The sequence below is a fragment of the Narcine bancroftii genome, chromosome 6 (genome assembly GCF_036971445.1).
Source record: "Narcine bancroftii isolate sNarBan1 chromosome 6, sNarBan1.hap1, whole genome shotgun sequence".
NCBI classification, from domain to species: Eukaryota; Metazoa; Chordata; class Chondrichthyes; order Torpediniformes; family Narcinidae; genus Narcine; species Narcine bancroftii.
Window position 1 is genome coordinate 153,283,664 of NC_091474.1, and position 22,472 is coordinate 153,306,135.

At 39.2% G+C, this 22,472-nt stretch overlaps 1 protein-coding gene across 6 annotated transcripts; it reads left to right on the top strand.

Annotated features, from left to right (window-relative positions):
• Positions 1–945: 945 nt before the first annotated feature.
• On the top strand, positions 946–21,922 carry wdcp (WD repeat and coiled coil containing). 6 transcript variants are annotated; one of them, XM_069886393.1, is made up of 4 exons: positions 946–4,443; positions 11,690–13,604; positions 17,571–17,691; positions 21,658–21,922. In XM_069886393.1, exons 1-4 carry the CDS (start codon positions 4,418–4,420, stop codon positions 21,828–21,830), a joined length of 2,235 nt encoding a protein of 744 aa, XP_069742494.1. In that variant the 5' UTR covers positions 946–4,417; the 3' UTR covers positions 21,831–21,922. The 6 variants fall into 6 exon arrangements, with proteins under 6 accessions (XP_069742494.1, XP_069742497.1, XP_069742495.1 ...); XM_069886396.1 differs by lacking the exon at positions 946–4,443 and adding an exon at positions 6,560–6,661; XM_069886394.1 differs by lacking the exon at positions 946–4,443 and adding an exon at positions 6,577–7,373.
• Positions 21,923–22,472: the final 550 nt, after the last annotated feature.

The following is a 22,472-nucleotide window of genomic DNA, read 5'->3' on the forward strand; positions in this document are numbered from 1 at the left end:
TTACCGATCCATTCCGAGGACAGTCCCTACACAGCATTTGAGGCAAACAGGTGGCTTTATCAGTTCCAGAGGGACCCTTCTGGTATCAAAAATGGGGCCTCAGTCTTCCAGAGACAGATGGACAAAATGGTCAATGAATATGGGTTAAAGGCCATCTTCCCTTATCTTGACAATGTCACATTTGTGGACACTCTCTGGAAGACCATGACGCCAACCTTCAGAAGTTTCTCCACACTGCCAAATCCCTGAATCTCACGTAAAACTCCAGTAAGTGTGTGTCCTGGACTAAACGTCTGGCTATTCTGGGCTATGTGGTGGAGAATGGCGTCATTGGCCCTGACCCCGATCGAATGTGCCCCCGTTAGACCTCCCAATTCCGAAGGCCATGAAGGCTTTAAGGAAGTGCCTGCACTTCTTTTTTTACTACGCCCAGTGGGTCCCTCATCACACTGATAAAGTCCACCCCCTCTTAAAGTCTAACTCCTTCCCATTATCGGCTGAAGCCCAGATGGCTTTCGACTATGTTAGGAGCTAATATCACAAAAGGCCACCATGCATGCGGTGGATGAGAATGCACCATTCCAGGTGGAGAGCAATGCCTCTGACATAGCTCTGGCTGCTACCCTTAACCAGGAGGGCAGATCGGTTGCCTTTTTTCCCCGTACTTTCCCCACAGAAAGATCTCCAAGCCATTGTAGAGGCCATCAGGCATTGGAGGCATTACCTCGCTGGCAAAAAATTTACACTGCTCACCAACTGGCGATCAGTGGCCTTCATGTTTCTCCACCTACATTTATAATATGGTGTAGTGGGCTGGGCCAACCCTGCACAAAATCACTATAGCAAACAGCCAGCAGAAGTTCCAGGCTGCATGCCAGGGGAACAGCCAGCATTATGACATCACACCCTTCCCTAAAAAAGAACACTTGTGGTTTGAATAAACAGCAGTTACTGGTTTACTTGCTTGGTGTGGACAGCATTTATTTCAGCAGGGCCGAGGTGATTGCAACCCCTCAGAACTGATGCAGGAGCTAGTGGCCCTTGCAGATGGACACATAAAGTGCTTCCTGTTTGAGGCCCTGTTCCTTTCCAAGTTTCCGGTCCACGTCGCCACCGCCATCTCCAACATGGACTTTGCCAAACTGCACCTCGTGGCAAGAGAAGCAGACCGGCTATTCCGCACTCCGTAACCCGACTCCATCCACATGCAGCTCATTTGCACAGTGTGAGCAACAGCACAAACCTTGGCCACCTCGTGCAACCCCATGGTGGCCATCGCAACAGTTCAGCCACAACGCGGCACGGCAGCAACAAAATAGCAGGGTATTGCTACTACCACTGTCAGTGGGGCTGCAATGCCCGGCAGTGTGTAATACCGTGCACCTTTTCAGGCAGCAAACCCAGTCCGGTGCAGGGAAATGAGCAAGCCAGCCACCATTAGTGGCCTCAGCGGTTGGCACTAAAAAAGCCCTGCTTTATCTGGAAGGCCCAGCAGAAATTCTTGATAGACACTGATGCAGAAATCAGCCTAGTTCTGTCAACTTTCTTTGAGCAGAACAACAATGCCAACCTACAGGTTGCCAACAGTTCAATCATCCCCACCTATGGGACATGTTACATGACCATTTACACCGGAAACACCATTTTCAGGTGTTGACTGTACCTCAGTAGACCAGGCTCTCCTAGGCGTGGATTTCCTCCAGGCGAACAAACTCTTGGTCGACCTCAACCAATGCCGGCTGGTTAATGCCACCACCTTTCAGGTTTTCCCCCCTCACGCTGCACCAATGCACTTTCCAGCTTTTGGGAGTCCACACACTCAAACAATGCGAGTACATTGCACTGCTCGATGGCTTCCCTGCTCTACTGGCCCCCAACTTCCACGATGCAGAACCAGCACATGGCATGCAACACCACATTGAGAACACTGGACCTCCCGTGTATACACAGGCATGGCAACTTCCTCAAGATAAGTGCCTCCAAGCCAAGGCCGAGTTTTCCACCATGGAGGAAATGGGGATAGTCCATTGTTCCAACACCCCATGGGCTTTGCCACTACACATGGCCCCAAAGATCTCTGGCAGCTGGCACCCCTGCAGAGACTACCAGAGGTTCAATGATGCAATAGTACTGGACAGATACCCCATCGCACAAATACAGGACTTTGCCACATGACTCTAAGGTGCCCAGATATTTTATATAGTCAATCTGATGAAGGGCTACCACCAGATCCCATTGCACCAGGACGACATCTGGAAGACGGCCACAATCACCCTATATAGCCTCTTCAAGTTCCTGAGAATGTCATTCGGGCTGAAAAACGTGCCCAAACATTCCAGTGCCACATGGACATGTTGGCAAGAGACACGCAAGGGATTTTCGTGTACCTGGATGACATCGTCATTGTCACCCCAGACTCCAGGACCCACAAAGAACATTTAAAATGCCTGTTTGCCCGGCTGCAGATTTTCGGGATAACCATCAACCCGTCCAAGTGCCAGTTCGGTTTGTCCATCATTGACTTCTTTGGGCACCGCATCTCCAGCGAAGGAGCAACACCTTTGCTTGACAAGGTTGAGGCCATTCGGAACTTTCCCAGGCCCAAAACCCTTGAGAATTCCTTGGGATGGTGAATTTCTATCATTGCTTCCTCCCAGGAGCAGCAGCCACCATGCAGCCTCTCTTAGATCTCGTTAAGGTAGCTGATCTGCAGAGACACTCCAAACATTCAAGGAGAATAAAACAGCACTTTCCAAAGCCATGTTCCTGACACAACTGGATCCAGACTTACCCCTATCGTTAACAACAGTCGCCTCAGACCAGGCAGTGGGTGCAGTGCTGCAACAGCAGGTGGATCACCAGTGGCAGCCACTCACTTTCTTCAGCAAACACTTCCGACCACCCGAACTGAAGTATAGCACTTTTGATTGGGAACTGCTAGCAAAATGTACCTGGCCATACATTTCCGATACATCCTCGAAGGCAGAGTGTTCACAGCCTATATGGACCACAAGCTGCTGGTGCAGACACTGGGCAAAGTCTCGGACCCATGGTTGGCAAGGCAACAACGGCACCTTTCGTACATCTCCGAATATACAACAGACATCTGCCACATAGAAGGGAAGTCCAACATGGTAGCTGATGCACTGTCCAGGCCAACGATCTCCGAAGTGACATCAACACAGCTCAACTCGCCAGGGACCAGGCTGAAGATGTCAACACACAGGTATACCGCACTGCCATCACCAGCCTACCAATTGAGGAGTTTGGGCTGGACCCAGGAGGCCCAGCACTCCTGTGTGATATGTCTACAGGCCACTCCAGGCCAATCCTGCCCATCACCTAGAGCTGGCGGGTATTCAATCAAGTGTATAAAGTCTCTCATCCTTCCATCCAGTCATACGTCTGCCCCATTTTGGACAGGTTCGTATGGCAAAGACTATGGCGTCAAGTTTCACTTTGGGCAAAAACTTGTGTACAATGCCAGTGAGCCAATGTCCATCGACATACTAAAGGCCCAGTGTAATGTTTCCCACCTGTAATGGACAGGTTCGATCATGTGCACGTGGACATTGTAGGGGGTGAGCTAATTTTTCACCGCGGTTGACCGCTTTACATGCTGGCCAGAGACGGTGCCCATGCCGGCCTGTGACACAGAGACCTGTGCGAAGGCCTTTACCTCACAGTGGGTTGCCCGTTTTAGTGTCCCTTCCCACATAACTTTGACTGGGGAGCCCAGCTACACCACACAACCGCCTACTACCCCCAATCCAATGGGCTGGTGGAGCAATTTCACCACCATCTAAAAGCAGCCTTCAAATCACGGCTGCATGGACCCAACTGGATGGATGAACTCCCATGAGTCCTGCTGGGCATCCATACAGCACCTAAAGAGGGCCTCCCCACCTCATTGGTGGAAATGGTCTTCGGCACACCACTCTCCATCCCAGGCGACATCCATTTCAGCTCCATGGAACCAATACTGAACACCTTGGACGTCCTACAGCAGCTGAGGAACCACACCGCCTACCCATGACCACATCTTACCACCACTCACAGGATGCCAACCAGCCACATCGTTCAAGAACTCAAAGCTATAGACTTTGTCTTTGTAAGACGGGGCAAACCAGGTAACCCCCCCCCCCCACCTGCAGTGTGCCCCTATGGAGGACCTTTCAAGGTACTGAGAAGGGAGGGGGTTGTATATACTCTAGACATTGGAGTGTCCTGCGATCTTGTGCAATACAATTCCCAAAATACCATATGCTAGCATGTTTTCAATTGTGCATCTACAGAAATCCAATAGTATCCTGGAACAGAAGTGCATCTTTCTCAAGCTCCTCAAAAAATAAAGATGCCGTTGTATCTTTTTAATCAGAATTGAAGAATTCAAGGCCCAAGTGAGAGCTTCAGAGATATGGACGACAAGGAATTTAAAGCTCGGTAAATGCTCCACCACCACTTCATTGATGTAAATCGGGATGTGACTGTGGCTTCTGGCAGGCCTGAAGTCCACTATGATCTCCTTGGTCTTCTGAGTGTTGAGAGTCAAGTTGTTATCTGTATTCCACAAGGTCAGATGCTGAACCTCATCTCTATAGGCCATTTAATTGCCCCCTTTAATCAGGTTTACCACCATGGTGTCATCTGCAAACTTGATTATTAAATTTGTACTATACATAGAAATGCAGTAGGAGGTAAAGAGGGAATACAAAAAGGGGCTCAACACACAACCTTGGGACATGCCAGTATTCAAGGTAAGGATGGAAGAGAAAATATTGCCCATCTTAACAGATTGAGGTCTGTTAGTTAGGAAGTCTAAAATCCAATTACAAAGGGATGTGCTGATACCATGAAGATGAAGTTTGGTTATCAGCTTAGAGGTGTCAGCAGTGTTGAAAGTCCAGCTCTCTTCAATGAACAGCATTCTAACATAAGAGTTGGAGCTGTCCAAATGAGTCAGAATGAAGCACTGTTGAAATGGTAGGGGATTGATGAGAATCCATAGTGACATCCATTAAAGACCAACCTCTCAAAAGACTTTGTGATGATGGGGGTAAATGCACAATAGTCATTCAGACTCCTAGCGGTAGAGTACTTTGGCACAGGCACGATGGTAGCAATCTTAAAGCTCGTTGGAACAACTGCCGGGGCTATTGTTCTGCACAGGCTCTAAGCACATGGCCAGATATGCCATCTGGACTAGCTGCTTCTGTACTCAGGGTTGCCCATACATCAATAATGGAGATTGAGAGAGGTATTTCATTAGTTAAAAGATCTACCTTGAAAGAGGCCTCCTATTCCCTTAGTTAAAGCACGCACAAACAGCACTGGGATTGTTGTCTGAAGAGCGTGTACAAAATCACTGAGAAGCCCATCCACCCTGCACTTTCAGCTGCTCCCTTCAGGGAAGAGATACAGGAGTATTAGAGCCAGCACCACCAAGCTGAGGCAGTGAGAATGCTGACAGACCAAAGGAACTGCACACACTAACCACCTGAGACTCATTTGTACAAAACAATATTTCTTTACTTATTTTTAAAGATGTAATACTTTCCTGCATATGTATTATTTGTCTGTATATGTGTTGTCTGGTTGTATGTCTGCATGTTTTTGCACCGAGGATTAGAGAATGCTGTTTCGTTGGGTTGAAGTTGTACAATCAGATGACAATGAACTTGACTTGACTAATCTACCTTCAGTCTCTGCCATGCTCCAATGAGACCCAATGTAAACTCGAAAAACAGTGCTTTGCCTTCCAATTCTTCTGTAAGGTTATCTAGTTGGAACATTAGTGGGGTTTCTCTTGGTCCACAGGCAGAGCCTGATCAGCTGGATATTTTCAATATTCTATTTTTGCCTTGATGGCCCTGACCCACGTTTCACACATTTTCCAGTGTTCTTTTCCCCTCTAATTGCACTCATTCATCCGTGAATTTATATTTTATTAGCAGCATGTTTTTTTTGTAAACAGTTAAACAAGGAAAGTCTGCAGATACTGGCGTCGAGCGCAATACCCAAATGTGCTGGAGAAGCTCAGCAGGTCTTGCAGAATCCATAGGAATGAAAGGGCACCCAACATTTTGGGCCTGGGCCCTTGGTCACACGGCAAACACCATGGGAAATGTGGCTTCACAGACGATCAAATATATTCCCTTTGTCCGATGAAATTTACAGTTGGATGGAGCTGAAGAAAATGTTGTTCGATGAGTTCATCTAGTTCTGATGAATGGGGTTTCAAATTGATACAAATGCGGCTGACAGTCTGAAACATGCTGCAGTTTCTGTGGGGTTTTTATCCAATGCACTCTGTCCACTTCAGAGTGATCCGTTTACTACAGTATGAGCGTAGACGCTCTGACGGTGATGATCCCGAGTGGCTTTGTTTCGGGTTCAGTTTTAATTAAGTCTGCTCAGACCTCAAATCTAAGTGAGACACATGACCAAAAAGACACGTGAAAGCACTCGCTGGCTGCGTGATCGGCGCTTTCCACCCTGTTGGCTCTGTTCATCACGCCCACTGGGAAAGGTCCAACATTTCTTCACCGGCCCGCGATGCCGCAGCTCCGTTTGCGCAAGAGCGGAAGTCAAGCGGTTGCCGCCGCGGTGCTTCCGGCAAAGTGATTCGTCCATGTTGTTGAGTGGGACGGAAAGAGAGAGGGTGGGTGAGTTCAGGGGCATCGAGTTGTGAACGGATCGAATTCAAATCCCGGTCGTTAACTGCGTCAAAGCCTGGGTTCAAAGATAAAGGAGCCCTTATTGTCTCACCGCCCAGCTTCCGTTCATTGACATGAATGTGGAGGGAGAGGGAATCCGCCCTCCCCAGGCAACCATTTCAACGCCTTGCCTCCCTCCCTGATTGTGGATCTACGTAAAAACAGAAATGGCTGCAGATCTAAAACAGGACAGGCAACATCTGTGACGAGAGAAACAAAGTTAATGATCTGTGTTAAGAACCTGAAAACTGCTGATAACGCTTTAGTGCCCGCTCTCCCGTCCCACATGAGTCCGAATTCATTCACCTGTATTGCTGAAAGTGCCCAGTAACTGACTCATTCGTAAGTGGTGGCTTCGAGTCTCCTATCATGGGGAAAAGTGAAGGAGGAACAAACTGAGAAATTGCCATTAGCCATCGCATGAAGGAACGGGATGGAGGCATGAGATTACTATTGTGAGAGATGAGTAAACTTGGCATAAAAATATGAAAGATGGGGAAACTAGTACAGACACATGGAGTGATGGATTAAACCAGTATGAACAGGCTAAGCATGGAAATTAGAATGCAGGAAGCGGAGTCAGCCTATGTAAGATAAGAACCTTCTAGTCTTTTCGACAGGATCAGTGAGCCCGCCGTATGAATAAGATAAGGAGAGGTAAGGAATAATAGAATGTAGGAAGTTGAGATAGTCTGGATGAGATAAGGGTCTCCTAGCCCTAGACAGAAGCCATATATAATTAGTAAGCCATACACAGATTTATCAAGTTATGCATATTTAATTAGTAAACCCTAGACAGGATTAGCGAACTCTGTATATGAAGGGACTGTAGCTCTGAGAGTTGGAAAGGTGTGAATGGGGACAAGGGCAAGGTTGTGAATAAGGACAATGGGGATAATGACATAAGAAGACACGGACAGGATACCCCCTGGTCCTCCAAGTCCACTGAAACTGCACGTAGGCGGGAAGGATTGCCTATGCCAAACCCATCCAGGGGGCAGAAGAATGTAAGGGGGAGGGTATTCTGATACTGAAATTCACAGTATAAAAGTTGGGTGAGCCCCAGTGTATGTGTGTATTCCCAGGGTAAGGGGAAGCACCCAACTTTGCATTGTTGTTATAATAAATGTTCTTTGTTCTCAATTTTTGTCTCGAGCAATTTCTGTTAAGGTATTTCTATTTCTAACACTATATACCAGATACAGCAACTGAAAGCTAGCACACGTGTTATTATAAGATTAAGTGGCAGTGGAATGTTGGCCCTTATTTCAAGGGGGTTGGGGTGTAAAAAAAATGACGTGGACAGAGGATACAATTCCTCTGTTAACTTGAAACGCACAACCCCACGGAGTCATGGGAATTCCTGGCCCAGAGTAGTCAATGAGCATTTAGGATGGCCTCCGGTCTATTGATCAGAAGCAGACAAAAGCCTTGTGTGTACAAGTGCACTACCTCGAAAACGACCTAATTTTTTGCATTTTTTTAAGCTGCATAATGTGCTAGAGAGGCCATAGTAAAAAATGAGATGTGATTTTAAAAAAAACCTACGTTTTATAGGAAATAAGGCAGGATAAATGCTGAGACAATGTTTCCTGTCATGCTAGAGTCCAGAACCAGAGGGTATGATCTCAGAATAAAGGAGTGTCTATTTCAGACTGATCTGAAGAATTTCTTTGGATTTCCTTGCCACAGAGAATTGTGAGGGTAAAGACCTTGTTGTAAGGCATATTTCTAATTGTGACAGTAATGAGGAAAAATCAAGAAAGCAGACAGGGAATGTCAGATCAGTCATGATCCTATTGAATGACTTCTGTTTCCCACATCTTATGGTCTTCTGCATGCATTTTTGGTGAAGTGGAGCACAGTCTGACAACTGCCTTAACTGAGAGTGAAACCAAGGCTCTGTACCCCACGTCCCTTTTGGAATTTATTCCTTTCTCATCAAGAAAAATAGAGTATTGTAGCACAGCAATTAAACTACTGGACAAGCATTCAGATATCTTGTCTTTTCGTTTAGAGGATTGGATACTGAAAACCACTGCAACAACTAGAGAATTTAAATTGAAGTAAGTAATTTTTTTTAAAAAGTAGTGTACATTGCAGTGACTGGAATTAGTGGAACAGATTGCCATGACAACTCATCTTTCATTAGCACCAGTCAGGGAGGGAAATCAAGCAATTATTTAACTCTAAGCTCTTAATTGCCATTTCAGATAGTTTAATGGACAGAGTGATAAGTAAATATGATCATTTACCAGTGACATCCATATCCAGAGAATGAACAAATTCAAATGTTCTAGTCACTAATTATTCACCGTGAATAATTTCTATGACTAAAATTGATCTGATTTCTCTTCATATCATCAGTCACCCTCTCATCTAGTCAGGTTCCAGCAATAGCAGACTTTGCCTTCCAAACATCAATGGTTTTCTATTACAAAAATTCAAAAGTGCAATGAAATTATTTATTTGTTAAAACCTGTTATCTTATTGTGATATTGGGCATCACAATTGCACTGCAAAATCTTAGCCTAATAAATTGTAGAATTGTTTGCTTCAATATGTTCTGTGGTTGCTGATGGAGAGCATTGTGGGATTTGCAGACTGCCGTAGGTGGGGTAGTAAGCATTTAAAAGAGGCAAAATATTAGGTAGGTTTAGAGGTAGTGCACTTGTACACAAGGCTTTTGTCCGCTTTTGATCAATAGACCTGAGGCCATCCTAAATGCTCATTCTCCATTTTGGCTGTTCTGGGCCAGGAATTTCCACGACTAAATGGGGTTATTGCATTTCAAACTAACAGAGGAATTGTATCCTCTGTCCATGTGATCATGTCTTCCCAGAAAAGAGCTGGGAATTGTGTCTGCTTCTGAAGTCTGGTGTCAGGCATATAAATGGTAATTGGGAGTAATTAAGAACTCAATGGTAGGGTTGCAGCTTTGGGATAGGATGCTGAATTTATTTTTAATTTTTTTATTTAGACATACAGCATGGTGACAGGCCATTTCGGCCCACGAGTCCATGCTCGCCAACTTACCCTAATCAACCTACACCCCCAGTATGTTTTTGAACAGTGTGAGAAAACCCATGCAGACACAGGTAGAATGTACAAACTCCTTGCAAACAGTATGGGATTTGTACCTAAGTCCAATCCTACGAGCTGGCGCTGTAAAGGCATTGTGTTAACCTCTATGCCAACTGTGAATTGTGTCACTTATTTTTTCAGTGGATTGAGAGGGTTATGTGGACAGCGTCAATGTGCTTCGATATCCCCACAATATATAGTCCATGTGACAGAAATGTGTCAGGGAAATAGCAGGGAAGATTGTGAGCTTTTATATTCTTTTTCTCGGACAACTAAAGGCTATGTTGGCACACTGAAGATGCTGGTGAAGTTCATTATTGATAGCTGCATTTGTTAAGATGTGGCTTCGGAGACAGGGGAAGTAGTCCATGTAGTTTAAGCTTCTGTTTGGACATTAATCAGTGAAGGGTGATGTTATACAGTCACAGCAGATTTGTCAACAACCTTTCTTTGTAAATGTTAAGTATTAGAGACCATTCCCTCATATGCTTCAGTGAATTAATAGATGATGATTTAGAGTTCAGCCTTTGAATAATTCCATTTGCAAATATCATCTGTACATTGCAGCTCAAAAACTGTTATTGGGATGACCTTGGTTCTGGATTGGAGGCTGCATAATGTGAACAGTTTTGGATTTGCTCTACCCCAGTGGGAATCTTATTGGAAACCACATTTCTTAAATAGTTTTGAAATGCAGAAGGAGTGATTTAGTTAAGAGATCAAGTGGTGTTAATACTAATGCTTAAGACTGAAAAAGAATACTTGAGATTAATGAAGGCAATATAATTGTACTATATATATGGCTTAACTGTAAACCATGCCATTTCTGGATGCTGGTGGCATATAAAACTTTGCAGTTTGTCATTATTGAGTATTCTTGGTACTGCTTAGTAATTAACTGTTGTTAAACAAATTGCTGGCTTTTAGTTTGAGAGCTGTTGTGTGAACGACTGATTCTTGGAATAATTTTGGATTCCAGTATTTTAATCAAATTTGAGACTTGCGCTTCATCTACACATCTACACAAACTATAGCTTTAGACAATGTCAAAATATAACAATAGTTATTGATAAATATGGAAAATATGGCAATTTTTCAACCAAGGCTTTCATTGCAAGAGGTTGTGTCACAGAAGTTTGGGTGGCACAGTTGGTGTAGCAGTTAGCACAATGCCTTTACAGCACCAGTGCAATGCCTTTTCAGTGCCAGCGATCGGGACCAGACCAAGGTTCGAATCCTGCACTGTCTGTCAGGAGTTTTTATGTTCTTCCCGTGTCTGCACATGTTTTATCCGGTTTCCTCCAATACGTACTGGGATGTAGGTTAATGGGATGTAAATTGGGCAGCATGGACTTGTGGGTTGAAATGGCCTGTATGTCCAAAGTTTTCTTAAAAAAGAACTGATCAAAAATTTATCAAAAGTAACTTTTCTGTTGATTTTATTTTCCTGTTCAACAAAACAGCAGAAAAAATATAATCATTGGAATATTTAATGCAACAGAAAATCAGAGCTATTGCTTTATTATTTTGCATTTGATTTCTTTGCATGCAAATTCCATGGTAAATGTTTAAATTATTCATTTTTAATTTGATAAAAGCATTAATGTCTGGCTACTTTTGAATATAATCGGCTCAAGTCTCATTACAGATTAAGTGTTGTAGCTTTCCTTTTTAGGACGGCTCTATTCAAGAATCCCGAGGTAAGCAATAGTCTGCTGTGAGAGAAGGTTATATCTTTCACATCAGTAAGACAAACACTCATTCACCAATGCTGCAGATTTTAAAAGATGAATTTGCTTTAATTTGATAAGATATATGTCATGTTAAAATGTTTGTAAGGAAAATACACCACTTATTCAATGTTTTCTTTTTTTTTGTATGACCTCTAGGAACCTAAAGATGGTCAGTATGGAACTTGGAAGAGCAAAATTGCTGCGAACTGGAATTAATGTATTGCATCAAGCTCTTCATCCAATTCATGGGATTGCATGGACAGATGGAAAGCAAGTTGCTCTCACAGCTGTTTACCTAGTCAATGGTGAGGTAAAGTTTGGAGAAAGCAGCGTCATTGGAAGTTTTGAACATGTGAATGGGCTTCATTGGGGTCCTGTTTGTTATACGGGAACTCTGGCATTGCTTGCTGTTCAGCATAAAAAACATATAACTGTATGGCAGTTACAAAACAGCACATTGGAACAAAACAAACTATTAGTTTCCCAAACTTGTGAGCTGGGAGAGATTTTTCCAATTCTGCAGCAAGGCTGTGTGTGGCATCCAAAACATGATGCCCTGTTAGTTTTAACAAAAAGAGATGCCTCAGTATTGTTTGCAGTACACATTGACAATCGTAGAGTTAAAGCAGACATCAGGAGTGGTGGCTTGATTCATTGTGCTTGTTGGACCACAGATGGAAGTCGTTTAGTGATTGCCATAGGCAGCGCTCTTCATTCCTATATTTGGAATAATACTCAAAAGACTCTTAATGCGTGCAACTTTTGTCCAATATTTGACGTTGGAGGAAGTATCTGTGCAGTGGCAGCATGTTTGGATTTGCAGGTGATTGTGACAACTGAACTTCCGCTTGATAAAATCTGTGGTCTCAATGCTGGCCTTGCCTTTGATGTTACACCTATATCTGAAACTGAATCTTTAATCCCACGACCCACGACGCTGGCTGTGGATGAAACCCATTCCGTGGAGACGAGAAGAAAATCAGTAGATTCCTCAAAGTCATTAGTAGAAGAACCGACATTTTTATCATCTGGTCCTGTCGACTTGACCCATATTCTGGCAAATCATCGAAAATCAGATCCCAGCCCCCTTATTCACCTACAGCAAAGAGATTGCATTACTGGAAGTGGTCATGATTCTTCACATCTGATCTTAGTAACTTTTGAAATGAAAGTAACAACAACTAGAAAAGTAAGCATACCTGGAATTCTGGTCCCTGATATAATATGTTTCGATCCACATCGATGTACTATTGCTGTATCATCCAACACGTGTCACGTGATATTACTCTATTCAGTGAGTCCTTCAAGTATGCCTAATATTCAGCAGATTCATTTGCAAAAATATGAACGGCCAAAAGGTATGTGTTTTCTGACTGAAGCACTGTTATTGCTTTTAGTTGGAAGGCAGAAATCAAACGACTTTGCTTTTCTCCCATCTTCTAATTCAGACCGTTATTTAATCAGACTTATGACCAAAAAGCTTTTGTTAGATGATTCTTCTGTGTTACCAGACACTCCGAAGATTGGGCAGCCATGTATTAATATCTCTGGAATGAAGAAATATTTTGAAAACCTGTCCAAGGAAGAGCCAGTTATTGGAAAAGAACTATTATTGCCGGGGAATACCACAATCCACTTTCCAAGTAGTAAAAAGGGATTAATAGAAGAAATAAAGAACAGTAGTGGTAAGCAAAGCTCCGAAGCAAGCATTCTAAAACCAATAGACGGAGCAACACTCAGTGAATCAGCAGTGATTTTGGAAAACTATGATGCAGAACCTGTAAATAGCTGCATAGCAACTCATGGACTTGAACCACTAAATAGTGATTTGAGTAGCCCAGTCCTATTTAAGGAAGATCAAGACACTCTATCACATGCTAGAACTTTACTGAAAGACGGAGATAAAGCAAATGATGAAATTAAGCAACTATCTAGGCAAATGGAAAAAGTACTTGATTGTTTCAAAGAAATGAAACTGTGTCTTTCTCAAATATCAGACTGTACAAGAAATGGAAAGAAGTTGTCAACAGGCTATCCATCTGATCCTTCATTTCTTTATGTCATCTGTCAGGTATTTTGTTTTTCTCTAATTTTAGTTATGTTGCCAAAGATAGATGCTTATCCTTTGCTCTTAATTATAGAAGTTAAAGTGTTGATTTATTTGACCTGAGTTTAATCACTGCTACAGAAGAACCTCAAAATTATAATCTTCACTCAGTATTCTTTTAAAAAAAAGTAAACACGAAATAATGTGATCAGCGATGAAAGAGTGCTGTTGTTAATTGTTGAAATGAATTCTACTGAAATACAGGTTTTTGGATTATTTGGTCAGATGTACAATGAAATATTTTTTTTAATTAAAAGGCTGAATCTTGTGTTGGATTTCTCCGTAAGAAAAATTTTAAAAAATATTTAAATTTTCTGAACTTGATATGCAAATTCATGCTGTTAAAGATTAGTCATTCAGTTTTAACAGATTTTATTAGCGTTATTATTCATTTTAAGGCTGCAGTTGACTAACCATTCAATTGTTAATTTTGTGACAACTAAGAAAACAATGGTAGCTTTTAACATGACACATTTGAACATGTAATGTTTTCAAAATTAAAAGGAACTGGAATTCCTTGATAATGAGAACATAGGAAAGCAAATATTTGTGATTTTATTGACGGTAGCCATTCTGCTTCTCTTGGAGCTTAGGCAGCTCCCTATGGTCTAGCATTCTTGCCACAAATGGAGGAGGCTATTTTGCTCATCGAGTACATGTCAGCAGCTAAATGAAAGCTAACCTCACTTTAAGTTGCTTTTCTAAAGGCTAAGATAATAGGTTACAGCATATGCCACCCTGTATCTGAATTATTTGTTTAATTCCTGCCACATTGACACTTACTCATCTCACCTGAACCCATTCTCCTGACCTTTGTATAAGGTAGATAGAAAGATCGCCAATCATCTTCTTTTACTCTTACATACCATCCACAATCCTGGTTTTTTTTTTCAATTGATGTAACATTGAATGAAAGAAAAATCTCCCTCTTTCACTCTGGAGAATCATCACTACTCTATTAGATATATTTTGTTCCTTGCAATAATAATTTGTTAGTTTCACTTGCAGATCTATGCAATAATTAGTAATTTACTTTTTATTAGTAGAGTATATGAAACAAATTGTGCAAGGAATTGTAGAAATTTACTGCATAGTGACAAACCATTTAGCCCATTGTGTCTTCTGACAGCATATTTGTGTATTGCACTCAACCCCAGCACTGACAGACATTTTTGTTTAACTGCTTTAAGACCAAAAATTGACTTCAGTTGTACTTAAAACAATAAAACAAAAACAGGAGCAGGAATAAGCCAATGGATCAGTCGTCTCTTTCATTGAGTAAGGTCATGGCTGATGCACTCCTGGCCTCAGGTTAATTGTCTTGCGCTCTCCCCATATCTATTAACTTCTTTGTAGGCAAGATTATTTCCCATTCTTCTAAACTGCAATGAGCAGAGGCCAATTCTGCTCAACCTCTCTTAGTCTGTCAAACTCAGGAATCAACTTAATGAGCCCTTTCTGCATTTCCTCCTATTCAAGTATGCCCTGTGTGGAGACCAAATCTACTCAATACTCCAGGTGTGGACTCATCAATGCCCTATAAAATTTCAACAAAACTTCCCTACTTTTATTTTCCATACCTCTTGTAGTAAAGAATTTCATTCTTCCTTCCAAAGTGGATAATCTCACATTTTTCCAGATTATATTCCATTTATCTATATCCCTTTGCAAGTTCTTTATGTTGTGTCCTCACAACTTGAATATGTTATATCATTTAGCAAATTTGTCTGCAGTACTTTGTCCTTTCATCCAATTCATTATTATAAATTGCAAATAGCCTGGATTTTTGTGGCATGTTGCTACACATTGCCAATCCCAAAATAGCCCCTTTAACCTGAGTCTCTAATTTTTGTTAGTTAGCTTCCTACCAAGCACCATAACCCTGCACGTCAGTTTTTCACCTACTTATTTTAAACATGGAGAGGGTTTTTGCATTTAGCATCCTTTTAGGCAGTGAGTTCCAGCACTCATTGAATGAAATCATTTTTAACTAAAGTAAAAATTAACTAACATAAAACTTCAATCACTTACTTCAATCTACTGTCATCCTTTGGATATACTTTCTTAAGGTGAAATACAGGTAAAATACACAAGCTCCTTTTGCTAAAATACATAGGCTGTATACATATTCCCTTGGTAAAAGTTTTGAAAATAATTTTATAAATTTATTTTCAAGAAACTTTTGTAGACAATTGTAGAAGTTAATAAAAATGTGATATCAATGGGGAAATTAGACTCACTGTGTATTTCTGTTTTAAATTATCATAAACCCTGAAACATAATACATCACATTTGTATTAAATCATTAAAAAATAAATATTTTTTTATTAATTTAAAGCATCCTTATTTAAATCAGTGATAAAATTAAGCATGGAATCATGAGGAAGAATTTTAAGATACATGTGGGAATCTAGCAATCATGTTGTATAAGAACAGCATCCATCAAATTTATGATGACCTCCACAATAAAAACCCAAGGATAGGAACTTCTCAAATTGTAAGAAGTTGACAGAAAACTATTTGCACGTTGCATCAATAGAAAAATAAAACAGGTAGTAATGACAATTAATGTAGTGTGAATGCATTGTTGTAATATAATACGGTGCTGAAGACAACTCTGATGCCTCAACATTGATCTACATGACAATTACAAAATGGCAGTTATTGAAAAAAATAACCTGAAAAACTTACTGGGTAAGGTTTTTGATAATTGAAGTTTCTGATTTTTAATGTGTGAAGCATGTACATTATTTTAGGCAGATATTATTTGTACCTACCAGCATAGACTTGGATCATACTGTTCGCTGTCAACATTTGTATTTTAGTTCTAACAGTAAATATTCACAATTGTATTAAAATGTAAAAGATGTAGTGTGCCATGAATGATGCTGAATCTTTAAAATCTAAGTTCAGTCAGTTCTTTATTTTCTAAAGCTTAGATATTTGCTTTGATGTATTTTCTGTGTAAAAATAAATTATTGATGTTCAATGTGCAATATTGCCTCTTCAAGCATGCTTCAGTGTATTTTTGGATTGTTTGCATCTTTGGTTTCCAATATGATCAGTCCTTCAATTGTTTGAGTATGTCAGGAGTATTTATCAGACAGTTTTACACAATTTAATTATTGAAGAAAAAATCAATCTCAATGGCTGTAATTTTGGCAAAACTTTGACTTGGACCATCTACATTTACTTCATGTGTTGGTGTAGGACAAGCTAAAATTAGTTGACATTTTATTTTCATTCAGCTGGATGAATGTATAAATGGAATCCCTTCACTATGTTTAATTTTCAAATCATATACCTTATAATTTTAAGTCTGTCTTCTGTCCACACATTAGTAATTTATTTCGCTTTTTGGTGTATATATTCTTAAAAATTGTATGCTGGTGCTATAAATTGAAATACATTTCCATTTTAGAACCTTTAGTTAATCATGACATATATTTGGTGGAGAATATAGATCACTTGACAGTTTAACTTCAATATAGCATGAAGACATCATCAACAGAATCTCTTTTCCATTTACCTTCTAGCCATGGTCTTAATGAATTAAATTACAATTTAGTTGGCATTATGAACATTTCAATTTATTGATCTGCTTCAAATTGGAATTTTTTTGAAATCATTGAAAACAATTTTGCATAGATTCTATACAGTCAATAAAGAAAAATAAATGTTTATGCTCAATTTGGCCTCGGGGTCCTCATCTCAAAGAATAGTAATAGTTCTATTACAATATAACTTGCCTGTTTAACTCCCTGTACTATCCTGTTACCCATGGAAGATATGCAGATTGTAATGGTTATTCCAAAATATTTGTAAATTGGAAGATAATTAAATTATTGTTGATGAAATTAATTTAAATTATTTTATTGAAAGGAATTATATATACAATAAATAACATTCCTTTGAAATTATATTTTGTAGAGAAAGCTGCAGGAGAATACAATTGTGGATGAAAAACGAGCTTTTCTCCTTTGTGATGGCAAGCTTCAACTAAGTACAGTCCAAGAAGTTTTTAACCTTTTTGTTGTTGAAATGTTTTATGGTAAGTGGTTTCAGTTTGTGAATAGTTTGTGCATTATTGCCATTTTCAGTAATGACTAAAATATTCCTGGAATTATAAACATTGCTGGGTGGCAGAGTTTTGATCCTGATTCAAATGACCAGAGACCATCTTAAGATGAAAATTATAATTGTAAATGTTCATTGGGTTCATTACTGAAGTTGTATTAGATAGCAATATTTTATACAAATTCAATATTCCTTTTCTATATTACTAATATGACTGAAGTTACTTGTTTCATGGTCTTATCTTCTTTGGCTTGGCTTCGCGGACGAAGATTTATGGAGGGGTATGTCCACGTCTGCTGCAGGCTCGTTGGTGACTGACAAGTCCGATGTGGGACAGGCAGCATGGTTGCAGCGGTTGCAAGGGAAAATTGGTTGGTTGGATTTAAAGGTCTCAATGTTGTGGCAATGAATAGCATTCTTAGCATGGCTCAAGGATTCTTAGCACGGCAACAAAAAAAGTTGAAAGTGCAACTAAAAAATGAAAGCTTCTGTCAATGTGTAATAGCCCATAATGCCCCATCTTCTTCCAGTACCCACATATAGGGGGGCAGAAATCTTCAGTATATGCACAAGCCAAAGCTTTCTCAATATGTCTTTTGGCATCATTCAACTTGCCAACAAATGAGCTCAAAGCGGGGAAGAATTTAAGGAAGTACCCCCAGCAAATATACCTGTAGACCATTTTTCAGGTGTAATAGATAGGAGAAATTACTGAATTATCTCCATTCTGACTTGGAATTGTGGGATCACTGTATCTAGTCAAATGCGACAGTATCTGCTTGTGATTTGGATACCTCTTCAACATGGCATCATCCTGTTGAGATAGAAAAGTAAGAGAATTGAAAGCTAAGTTAGAAAATGTCAATCACTGCATAGCTTTTTTTGTGTGCTTGTTATCACAGAGAATTATAAAAGGAGCCAGACATCTGAATCAAATACCCATTTTTAAACTATTTTGTTTGAAATTTAAAATATAAAAACACTATCAAATAAGAAAATTTCTAAAGTCAAACTCGCTGTTTTATTCCAGTTGTGCAGCATTATAGTTTAAATTATACAGATTTGAGTTTGGAAAAATGTTCATTTAGAATGCTTCAGATAATGGAGTTATGTTCAGTGCTTTTCCCAATTTTATATTAAATTTTTTTTTCCCTTGTTTACTTAAAAGATAGCCTGCCAGTGAATTATTATATGGACTGTGTAACCACCATAATTTATGCTGGTAACATGGTTAAACATTAGTTCTGATTATGTTTAAAATGTAAAAAGACAAGTTTTTAAATTAAAATTTTAAGATTGACAACACAAGGTGGATTTTGGCAATACAATTACTTTCACTACACTTCCACAATAAATTTGTAAAAAGTATTACTCAGTAAAATATTACTCAGTATTACTCAGTAACACCACAATGTTCATACAATACATTGGATACCCAAACAGAAGCAAACAGTTCTTGTATTATCACCAGAGATTACTGTGCTAAAGCTTATCACTGAAATGAGATTATTTCTTAAGCATGACGTTGGTAGTGTGTCATAAACTTAGCAAATAGGACAGATGGTTGATCTTATTTATTTACTAATAATCTTTTTTAACATATGAATGATAAATATGTAAATATAATGATCAGATTTTCCAAATGCTCCTTATAAAAATAATAACCTGGCACATTTTATATCCAGCAATAATAATTTGAAATAAATCCATTGAATATCATTCTGATGGTCCAAGAGACAGTTAATGGTTGCCAGTTTCCACAATTAATTATTACAATCAGTACCTCTGTTTAAGTAATCTGATCTTTCCTAGTATATCTGGAGACTCCATTTCTTGTTAATTCCATTTTCTAAGATCTTTGTTTCTGCTTTTCTCTTTAAATTGCAGACTGCTTGTCTATTATTTGCATGACCCTCTTTCTGTTATGCTTTGAGCATTATAATTTTATGTGCTTTATTTGGTTTTCCCATAAGCACTGATTCATTAAATTATTTTATTTCATTTCCTAAAGTCCCACTGCAGTAGACTTTAATTCCTACTGCAGTGTATGGACATCCTCACAATTTGGCTGGATGGATGTAGGTGAGCCGAGTAGTGACAAAAGTGCCAGTCGAGACCCAAAGGGCCAGACTAACATTTTTTTGTTGGCTGTTAACTCATCTGATGACAGACCAAGTGATCCTTGGCTAGTAAGTGGGAGGGAACACAAGGAGGAGAATGCTCCATCCAAGGACACGTGGGAATGGAACTCACTAATTGTGCAGGCTAAGACACATGATGGGAAGCATATTTCAGTATTTGAAATGAAGGTATAGTGGCTTGGCTCAGGATTGCAGCTGTGATGGAAAGTGTTTACTTGGGAGTCAGTGAAGGAAAGTATGATGAATCTCTTCTAAATCATCTTATTTACCTTCCATGATTGTGCAACTATTAACGTGCAATCCAAGGTCTTGCTGTTCTTCTATACTTCTCACCAAACAATTGTCCTGTTTTGCCTTTTGTTTGCATTTTCCAAAGGGATGATCTTATATTTCTTCATATTAAATTCCATTTGCCACCATTTGTGCTCACCTTATCAGTCTTGATATCTTCCCCCTTGTTTTCTTTCTTATTACCACATTGCTAATTTTAAATATTATGCAAACTTCTCAAACCCCAAAATTTACAATGTGTCATTAATTTAAACCATAATAAGTAAAAAAAGGAAAAATAATGCATTGTTAAAGATATATTTGGTTTTTGATAAATATGCATGCATTGCTTTGAACTATGACTTGTGTTCGTGGATCCACTTTCGTAAGAATGAATCATTAAAAATCACATTTGTTATTACAATGGTCAATTATCAGAAGATTACTATGGAATGTGATTGAAATTAATTCTGTTTGCCTTTCTCAACATTCCTCTAACCTGCCACTCTGCAGCTCAGGATATTGTATTTAATTAATTTTATTTTCACAACCAAAATTGATTATCTAAATTGTCATACATTACCATATTTGAGAATATTCATTAAAGGTAATGATTGGTCAGAGTTTAATTATGTGTGTTTCATTATGATAAAATATTTATTGAGATTAAGCTTTAAATTTGACTCAGTAAGCAAAGAGGTGTTTTTCTGAAAGACATCTGTATGCAGTCTAATAAAATCTCAAATTCATATCTACTTTGTGATTAAATATTGGGTGCATTTGTTACCTCTCCAAAGCATCTTAAAATGACTATGTGGTTGCTGGTATTCAAATTAAAATGATCATATTTGATTAGATATCACAGCAGATAGATGGATAATGGGAGTTTTCAGCTGCTGAGTTTTGGAATTTTAACGTACTATATGAGCACAATCTAAGCTTGAACCTTTGAAGAAATGTATAATTTTATTCTAATTGATGACAACTAAAATTCTAAACATGCATGAAAATACAATTGAAATAGATATTAAATTAAAATTAAATGATTTGTATTCTAACATTACATACAACTAGTATGATTTCCGAAAAGATAAAGTGAAGGATTCATTAGACTCGTCGCATTTGACTGCAAGAATGAAACTGAAAACTTGTTCATATTTTGATTTTAAGTTGGAAAGTTTCTTAATTTTAAATAGCTGCAGTTATGATATTATACTTTCTTTTAAGATGAATTTCAGGTTGGATACATTGTTTTTTCAGAGATTGCAGAACTGATAGCAGTTGCTTGAATTCACTGTGTAATTAGCAGTGTTAGAACATTTACAATAGTGTGCACCAAAACATCTAGGTTTAAAAAAAAGGAAGTTGAAGTTTCTGAAAAGATTGAATAAAATGATTTTACAGTAATTAGGAGGCATACCTGACATTGATGTTTTTTAAACATTGTAATCATGACTTGGAGCTGGGTAACTTTTTTTTTCAGTTGTATTTTGAATATCATCAAGTAACCTTTTCATTTTTACTTGTAGGTTCTAATTGGATAGTTCTTACTGCAGATAGTGATGGATTTGCTCCATTAACATTCAAACCCAAACAGGAAATTATGATTCGTGATGGCAAGCAAACATTAGGGCCTCTAGAATTTCCACCACCTCCATCTCCAACTGACAGTTTTACAGAAGTGCAACGTAATCTTCACTAGCACATGTCAAGAAATACAACAAGCTATTTTATCTCATTAATTGTGGTATTCATTAATGAGCGGACAAATAAAAAGTGTTGACTTTATTTTAATCATGAGCGTACAGAGTATTGGGTTATTATCTTACTGCTGAGTACAGTACTTGGAGCACTGCACAAGAGTACATAATTCAGCTTCTTGTTTGTTCCACGTATGGTGAAATAATAGCTATTTTGTTTCTTAATTTCATCTGTTATCATTTTCCATGGTTTTTTTTTGACCAGCATAGATTTTTTTTGGTTCTCATCTTTATATTTATGAATTGAGCTAGCATGTGGGAAGGAGGGATTCCAAACTTTTATCAAGAATGTCCAGTGAAGGTGAGGTGGTTGGGTTGGTGGTTGACTGTTGCTTGGTAGGATTGCTTATAGCTTTCTATTGACTTAGTATCAAAAGGATCTGAATGGGTGTAATACCCACCAACCCCCCCATCAAACGAAGATTTTTACTCTCTGAACAAGTTTGTAAAATATGTCCTGGTGACACAATGCTTGTTCAATTGTAAACAAAATCATTCATTAGTAATCTAAAACAGTAAACAGTAGCAATTACAGTAGATTTATAAAAATAAAGTCAATTTTCCTGAATTGTTTCTAAAGATCT